At 33.5% G+C, this 9,336-nt stretch overlaps 1 protein-coding gene across 6 annotated transcripts; it reads right to left on the bottom strand.

Annotated features, from left to right (window-relative positions):
* Positions 1–736: 736 nt before the first annotated feature.
* LOC107839090 lies at positions 737–9,091 on the bottom strand. 6 transcript variants are annotated; one of them, XR_007043513.1, is made up of 7 exons: positions 8,969–9,091; positions 8,348–8,409; positions 3,187–6,591; positions 2,981–3,107; positions 2,629–2,905; positions 1,429–1,548; positions 737–1,349 (listed from the first exon to the last, which is right to left on the bottom strand). XR_007043513.1 is itself a non-coding variant. In XM_047394448.1 (7 exons), the coding sequence occupies exons 5-7, from the start codon at positions 2,656–2,658 to the stop codon at positions 984–986; spliced, it is 516 nt and encodes a 171-aa protein (XP_047250404.1). In that variant the 5' UTR covers positions 2,659–2,905; positions 2,981–3,107; positions 5,444–6,591; positions 8,348–8,409; positions 8,969–9,091; the 3' UTR covers positions 737–983. The 6 variants fall into 6 exon arrangements, 5 of the variants coding, with proteins under 5 accessions (XP_047250404.1, XP_047250405.1, XP_047250403.1 ...); XM_047394448.1 differs by having other exon boundaries at positions 5,444–6,591; XM_047394449.1 differs by having other exon boundaries at positions 3,180–3,323.
* Positions 9,092–9,336: the final 245 nt, after the last annotated feature.

Here is a 9,336-nt window from a genome sequence, read left to right as displayed (position 1 = left end):
AAGTTACACCAAATTGGAAAGAGTTGACACTAACATATTATTTCTTGATTTATGATATGTTTTATAAATCTTGCCTTAGAGGCAAGCAGGACTTAGAACTTTCAAATAACAAGTTACGTATATTGGGCAAGAGTCAATACTACCACATTATTTTTATAACTTATGAAATGCTCTATAATTGTTGACTTAGAGGCAAAACTTAGCTCAAAAACTTTCAAACAAGAAGTTACACTACTAGAAAATCATCATTTAGATTTCCGACACTGCCTAACCGAATTCAGGAAGTCGACAAAAAGCTGATCGAAAAAAACTTTTCGATTACTGTAATCGAAAATTTTTTGACTACTGTATTTAGTTATTGAAAATTAGATCCAGTCATACAAAAAATAATAATCCAACAATAATCGAAAAACTAATAAAAAATTATTTAATAAATTTAAAATTTCGACTACTGCAATTGGAATATGTAAATAATTAATTTTATTTATTTATTAATACTACTACATCAGTTGGAATATTTTTAAATTAATTTTATTTACTTATTTATTTATTTTCCGACCACTGCAGTCAGGATATGTGAATAATTAATTTTTTTATTTATTACTGCTCCGACTATAGCAGTTGCAATATTTTTGAATTAACAATTCTCTCTATTTCATTATACAACCGCTGTGTAGGAATTGTTTGCAACTATTTTGACAACACACAACTGCTTTATAAAATAATAAATACTAACTAGAATCAAACAATTAAATTTGGATTAAATTTTTCAAACGACTATAAAACATAACGGAATTGTTAAAACAAAATAGATCATCAAGATAGCTGAAAGCATCCTAGACAAACGTAATTAAAAGAAATGGTCAAAAACATCAAATTATTTAAAACATCCTAGCCAAACATCATTAAGAAATAGCTTAGACATCCCAAACTATTAACCAAGATCAACTTCAAATCTGAATTTCACAATCAACAACTGCGGTCTAATCCTCATCAGATTCAGTGTCATCTTCATCATCACGTGCTTGAGGCATGTACTTCATTATAAGCTTCTCAAATTTAGCAACCCTATCATCAGAAGTTTTACACCTTATCTTTAGCTCTGCTATTTCCTTTCGCATCTCTTCCATTTCTTCCGAATTTTGTGAAGTAGAAGCGCTGGACAACAATGGTGAAGGCCTACTTGAAGAACGTATAACTCCAAGTCCGTAGACTCTACCTTTGTTAGGACCACCCGCCACCTCTGTCCATATTGAATTCATCTGTGTGAGCAATGGTTGGACTGCGGTACCATCCACTGAAGTTGGCTGGGTCTGACACCAATTTTTCAAACTTTTTTGAAATTCTTCCTAAAATAAAAATAAATCATTATGTAGAAAAATCAAAAATGAAGAAAACAAGAAAATAGTGTAGAAGTTTTGATCTTACATATGTTTCCTTAGCACGCGTCTTGATCCAACCTTCTCTTGTACCGTCCTCCTCCTCCTTTTTATGCGTCTCTGCGAAGACTTCAGCAGGAGTGACATCTGCTCTCCCTTTTAATTTTTTCTGTGAAATTAAAAAAAATAAGATAGTTAGCTCATGGAGGACATCTTGCTCTACTGTTGCTTCTTAAAATTAAAACACAGCTATTAATATCAAAGAACAAAAAAAATTCCATAACTTGGCTTCTTTAACATAAAGAAGATCACACAATTATGAGATGTTCTAAGAATAAGAAAATGCTAACTAAAACACATAGAAATAACATATGATAAACGACATCACTAAGACTCGTTAAGCATCAGAGAGTACTTAGTAATATGTTGATTAAGTTTCTGTCTGGTAATATGAAAGATCCAAGCTTCAATTAACAGTCAAACCATTTCTAGTGATCTTCTTCTTCTTTCCTCTGCAAAGAGGAATCTAATAGAGGAAAACAGATAATAGTGTAATGATCCCCACTATTTACAAATTACAAAAGTTTTATCTTTCTTTTACCCTCTTTCATAATAGTGAATTCCAGTAAGTAATAGCAATATACCCTCCTTGTTAACATGCCACATACGCACTTTGCCAGAAGTCATTACAAAAGTACATAACAAAGAAGCATTAGGAAGAAGAGAAGGGGGAAAAGTAATAGGAGCAGAAGAAGGTAAGTTACAGCTGAGTAAGAACTATATACACTAAGTAGTTCTCTGCTTACTGTAAGGACAACATATCAAAACCCGCGTAGCTGCAGCAAGCCATCATATATCCTCTTCCTCAACCAAAAATGAAAAATGAAAAATGAAAGGCTTCCTTTACTGCTAGTCCTTCAAAAACTTTGTAGAACCTTACAGAGAAGCACAATATAATTGAAGTATTGTCAATGTTTTAATATCTATCTAAGTTGGTATCCAAAATGAGGTAACGTTTAGTTGAAATAGCTCTGAGGTAACATGTCGTGAGCCCACTTAAGTTACTTATACAGTATTGTAGCTTATCTGAGTGGTTAAACTTTAGGGAACTAATGTATGATCTAATTTTTTAGTGAATAAATTAGATTTACCAAATAGGTTTCTCTATTCACATCTTAAAGAGTTGGGATGTCACATGACATAAATAAAAACATATAAATGATCAATGTAAACAGAAAGCCGAAGTTACCAGTTTTCTTTGGTGGGCGGCGAAACTCATGAAACCTCCAGTGTGCAACGAGCCACCCCTTTAGAGGCTCGATTTGCCTTTGCTCATCTACTCTTTTTCTTAAATTCTTCACTATCCCATATGACCAAAAATTAACTCCACACTGCATTTGATATCCATCCAGGTTGCTTTCTTTTGTCCCGAGCCTTAAACAAGTGTTCTGTAATCTGCTTCGCTGCTTTCTTCTCAAAAATATCATTTGTTTCATTTTCATGACAAGGCTCCCATGAACATTTTTCTACAATACAATTAATATCATCAAATGAAAATTTTGGTATTACAAAAATAATATAAAGATAAATGCAAATTGTACCTGAAACTGAGCCCAAATTAAGTCCCTGATATCATATGGAATTTCCTTCCATGTATTCCAAGGAGCACAGTAAAATGGTTTAATTTATGCTATAATATTCTTTCCAGCGGCCTTTGAGGGAATGAACCTGCATTAAAATCAAATCATCTTTATTTTTGTACTTTTAATAAATTAACAAAAAAATATAAGGATTAATTACCCCTCACCATACCCTTCACTATGATCAGGGGCGATAATCAGCCTTCCATTTCGGTCAAACTCTAATATCTCATCAACATTCTGATTCTGTGAAGTAGGTCGTATAGCACTATCGATGGATGTTGCTATTGGTGTTCCAGAAACTCTAATTCTCAAATCAGATATGCTAGGATTAGATGAAGCTGGAGATGATGTGGGAGATGCAGCAGTAGGCACATAGGAAGATCTACCAGGTTGATTAATGTGAAACCCCGAGGAGGAACCCACATTAGGTGTGGGCATAAAATTAAATGTAGAGCCAACCAGTTTCTCAAGGAAAGAATAGATATAAACTGGTCGGGCAGTGGTACTTTGAAAAGTACATTTAGCAATGAAACAGTTGACTTAGGAGGAAGAGGAGGATTTATAGTATCTTGGGTAGGAGATGCACCTATAAGTAACATGGACTAGCATTACCATGTACAAACCTACCATACCAATATCTACAGGCCAAACTGCTCAACAGACGTGGTACAAGATCTTTACAAAGCTCAAATAAGAGCAAAAAATCCGTGTATGAAAATATTACACATCATTGGAACCTACTACATGATCTACAATACATAGCTCAACAGAGAGCTTCTAAAGACTGGTGGGCATGCTGATGCATCCTTATCTAAATTGGATGCCACCAATGTTATATGCTAAAGGAAACAAAAATTACAGTCAAAAATCTCAGGCACGCTAGGCAGAGACAAGAATTTTCAAACAATTGTCCAATTTAACTCATCTTCCTCTAGATAACCAAAATATGCTTATTTAATTTACTAATAGTAACTAAAAAGGTGAACAGATAATAAGGTTCGACAGAAAAGCAACGATAACTCAAAAGGCAAACAACAATTCTATCATCTTCATTTGATTCATAGTCACTCATCAATTCTTCCTCGTCGGTTATTTCATTTTTATCGAGAAACTCTTCTTCGCTTGTTTCATTTTCATCGAGAAACTCTTCCTCGCCCGATTCATTTTCATCATATGGGTTTTCCTACCCATTTTCCCTGGATGTTCCTCGCCCATAATCACCAAAATTTAGTCTAAGTTCAGAAGGATCAAATTCTTCATAGAGGCCTTCGCTATGCTGCAATTCACCCGCTAATTCATCATTCATCCTTTGTTCAACACTTGAAATGTCATTCTTGTATGCTACATCTAACATATCCTCTACTTCAACTCTACCCACGAGCTTTGTTTTAAAACTACCCACCATGCAGACTTATTCTTGCAAAGAGAATCATAGAGTCCATGCCCCCGTATATGCTTAATTTCAACTATTTTGTACTACGGGTGCAACTTTGTACCTGAACTAGGTGTTGGATTATACCACTTACAACGAAAGAGCACCAAACTTTTCTTCGGCCAACCAACAGGATACTCGAGTTCTAAAATCTCTTGAAGAACATCATAATAATCAATATCACCATCACCTTTCACCCACACCCCACTATTATTAGTTTTCTTTCCCTTAGACCACTCTTTTGTATGAAATTTGTACCCATTGATGAAGTAATTAGAATATGTTCTGACATTACGATCAGGCCCCCAAGCTATATCACATAAAAATTGGTCATTTTCATCATAATTATTTGGATTATGAACCTATATAAAGTTATAGAAAAATTAGAATTTAAAAATATGTATTATTAGACACAATTGTAAATCAAGTTAAATATTAAGTACTACGTACATATTCTCTAAACCACTCTGAAAACATAGGATAAGCAACAACAACCCCATGCATAGCTAGTAAGTAATTGTCTGACAAAGTTACAACTTTCATTAGTTAAAGCCAAGATGGATCTTATATGCTTCTCGCTAACAAAAATATACTCACTTATACAAAGGTTGGACCTGGGAGAAATTTAATAATACATGTGTTGTAGCTAATTTAAGCTCCATCACATTCAAATATCGATTAGGACAAAGTTTTGAACCTCCTTTACCGGGTTAATTAAATATATTAAAAGGTGGTGTCGAAGGATCAGTATTGCCTCAATCATCATGTCGATTAGGTCGATTTCTCAAACACAACACGGCATTTTTGAAATAATAAGAACAAAAATGAGAGATTTGTCTAGCCAAATAAGCCTAACATATCGATCCCTCAATTCGATATCTATTTTTCACTGTTCGCTTACTCTTGCCAATATTCCTGCATTGTATGATCTTTAGTTGATAAAATTTTTAATTAACCAACATAAATGGTAAGTGATTAAAAGTCATTACCTCTCATAGGGATACATCCATCTATACTGCAAGCCCTCCAAGTTGCGCCTCTCACACAAGGTGAATTAGAAGATACTCCATAACATCAAAAAATTTAGGAGGAAAAATATTTGTCAGCTTGTTTAAGGTTAATCGACTATTGATATCCACCAACGCTAGGCTCTCCTCCCTCAATGTGTTAATAACAAAAATCTCATAAGAAATAAGCTTATCTTTGTTATGGGCTTCCATATTCTGTCGAATATTCTGTCGGGCAATGCCTAAAAGGTAATAGGCAACAAAGATTCCATAAAAATGAGATAGTCGTGACTCTTCATAGATATCAACTTCCCTTCTTTCATATCAACACACCTTGATAAGTTTGACTCATAACAATCTAGCATCCTTAAATTCTTAACCCAATCACAAATCTCTCCTCTCATTCAAAGTAAATGTATAACTTGCTTTGGACTTTTGAATCTTGTCATTAAAGTCTGTCAGGTACAATTCACTTCGTCAGCAATATTACTTTTAAGTCCATCCTGACCTTTAAATTATCCTCTGTCTTGTTAGTGATATCCATCACAGTATTAAACAAATTGTCAAAAAAGTTTTTCTCAGCATGCATGCATACATCCAGATTATGCAGCATAAGATTATGCTTCCAATAAGATTAAACTCCCAGAATATGCTTTATTTTTTCCAATTATGTGTAACACCATAAACAGGTATCCTAGACGGTGGAGACCTTATCACCTTAGGCAAATTTCTGACCCTAGCCCAAATTTCTTCTCGTGACAGGATTGGTGGTGGCCCTTCAAAATCAGTTTGGTTCTTCATAAATGCACTAGTATTTCTTCTAATCTCATGTTTCATTGGCAAAGATTGACGGTGACAGTTGAACCACGAGTTCTTACCTCCATGTTTCAAAGTAAACGCTTTTGTGTCTTCCATACAATAAGGGCAAGTTAGCTTGCCCGCAGTCGACCACCCAGACAACATTCCATAAGCAGGAAAATCATTAATAGTCCATATCAAAGCAGCACACAATCTAAAGTTTTGTTTGGTTGATACATCATATGTTTCCGCACTTTCATGCCATAGTATGTTCAACTCGTCAATCAGTGGTTGTATATATACATCAATCAAAATTTTAGGATTGCGAGAACCTGAAACAATGCAAGTTAGAAACAAATACGGGCTTGTCATACACAACTCAGGTGGGAGATTATAAGGCATAACAAACACCGACCAACATGAATATGGTGTAGCAGAGATACCAAATGGAGTGAATACATCAGAAGATAATCCCAACCTAATATTTCTTGGTTCTCTAGCAAAGTCTGAAAAAACCCTATCAAAATGCTTCAATGCTTCTCCATCTAATGGATGACATAAAACACCAGGCGGTCTTTTATGTTCATAGTGCCACGTCATATGAGAGACAAAGCTCATTGATGCATACAACCTCTTTAACCGTGGTATAAGAGGTAAGTAATACATCCGTTTTTCTGGAACCTTCTTCCCTTTAGCATTTGTGACTTATTTATAATGAGTCTAGTTACAAAAATTGCAATATTTTAAAGTAGCATCATCCTTATAGAATAACATGCAACCTTTCTCGCAACAATCTATCTTCTCTGATGAAAGACCTAACTTGGAAATCAACTTTTTCGCTGGGTAGTAATATTTGGGTAAGTCAAATTTATTTGGATTAAGTTCCTTCATAAGCCTGATGATAGAATTCATGCCCGTTTGAGAAATAGAATAATCTGATTTGATACTTAGTAATCTAACTATAACAGATAGCTTAGAATGCATTGACCCTTCATACAGTGGATGACTAGCTTCATTTAACTGTTCATAGAAGCATTTAGCCTCATCATTTAGTTCACTTTGAGTCCCTGAGTGCGTCCCAAAAGCATCCCTAACCATCTCACTGTATCAGCAATTTTTAACATTATTCTTCGCTATGAGACTACCCTACCAGTAAACAAATTTTGAAAACCACAATCACTACCACCAGTATTAGTCTCTCCATGAACTATCCACACATAATAATTTTTCATAAATCCAATTTTAAGAAGATGAAATTCAACATCGTTTGGTCCCAATAACATAGCACACTCGCATTTCTCACAAGGGCACCTAATTGTCCCTTCTGTAAGAAACTCATCAAGTGTCATCGCCTTAGCAACAAATCCCGCAACCCCTTCTTTATATTCCTCCCTCAACCCCACACAATTAGGAAGCGTTACATTATACATCCAACTACGATGTGAAGGTTCCATCTACATACATAGGAAAAATTAAAAATTGAGATACTTCAACTAATAAGTTATATTCTTAATTATAAAGAGTTCCAATATCATGCTCAACCTAGACAAGTATCATGTTCCTAACCTAAGAATCATAATTCTAAATAGGAGAAATCAAAAAAGCAATTAATAGGTCTTCACATAAAATTATCCCAAAATTATTCACTTTTTTATTTTTTTTCTTCCCAATAAATTTAAACTCAAAAAACCAATAAAGTCATCCTCATGGACTCGTAAAATGTACCTTCATAGACCAATATGACTTTGTAATGCGGCTTATGGCTTGAAAATTTTTTCACCATCTCTGAAACTAGTAATTCAGTGTAGGATCTACTATGAATGCAACTTGATAAATGTAACGATTATGAAAAAAGCCAACTAAGAAAATGTTTTTTGTAATGCGATTTTTGATACTGCAATCAAGGTGGTTCTTCAACCTCCAAAGACCAAAAAACAGAAAAAAAAAACACAAAGCTTGCTAGAAACATTCACCACAGAATCAATACTCAAAACTTAAAACCTAGAAAATGCCCCAAATTTGTTGAAAATTTCTAATCTCTCTACACTAGGAACAGTTAAATGAAATTAAAAACAACAAGATCTTTACCTCCTTGCTCTCTATACTATTGAAGATTTCATCTGCACTAACAGTTACTTCATCTTTGGCTCCTGCCAATAATTAGTGAAGAGAATTGAAAACGCCCTTTTAGTTGACTTAAATTGAGGGCACACAATAGAAAGAACAATTACTTCAGATAAAAATGACATGAGACTACATCTTTAAGTCACAATCTGTAAATTACAACACAACAACAACAAGATTTTGGCAGTTCTTTCCAGTTTACAGATAGTGCAAAACATTAGTACAAAACCTATTAGTCAGATGCAAAATCAGATCCAAAATACAGAAAAGAATTATAGCAATAACTGTTAATCAAATTCAAAAATGATTTTTTGTCTACAAACTCAGAAGAAACGATACAAATTCAAAAACTCTAAAAATATAATAGAATGAACTAGTTTACGCTAGCTGTATGAAATAAAAATGGGTGATAATTAGTCACAAATATTACCAAGTGAGAGAAATGGGTAGTGATTAAATAAAAGAAATATAAGAAGGTGAAACCTTAAAAGAAATTGAAAAAAAAGAAGAAACTAACAATTTAGCTTATGAAAAGTGATTATGAGCTAAGTATTTAGAAAATTAGAAATGAAGAGATTGATATACCTAATGTAATGAAAATTGCAGGTCGAAAGAAACGGACGAAAATGGAGGAGAATTAGGGTTTTGCAGGTCGAGAAGAAAGGAGAATAACGTTTTATCAGCCTTCCTATTTCTATTTTATTTTTTTATTATCTTAAAGAAATGATTTTCTGATTATTATGGACGGAAAAAAAGTATAAAAATTATTTGATTAATTTTTAAAAACTTTTCGACTACAACCGTCGATAATTATAGTATTAATATTTTATATTAAATTTTTAGCGTATATTAGACTATTTTTATTAATAATTTATATAAATTATTTTTTATACGAAAAAAGACCTAAAATATCCTTCAATTATATAAATTAGTGCAAAAATGTGCTCCATCTA

This window comes from Capsicum annuum, chromosome 8, assembly GCF_002878395.1.
Source record: "Capsicum annuum cultivar UCD-10X-F1 chromosome 8, UCD10Xv1.1, whole genome shotgun sequence".
Classification (NCBI taxonomy): Eukaryota; Viridiplantae; Streptophyta; class Magnoliopsida; order Solanales; family Solanaceae; genus Capsicum; species Capsicum annuum.
This window is presented reverse-complemented; position numbering and strand designations above follow the sequence as displayed.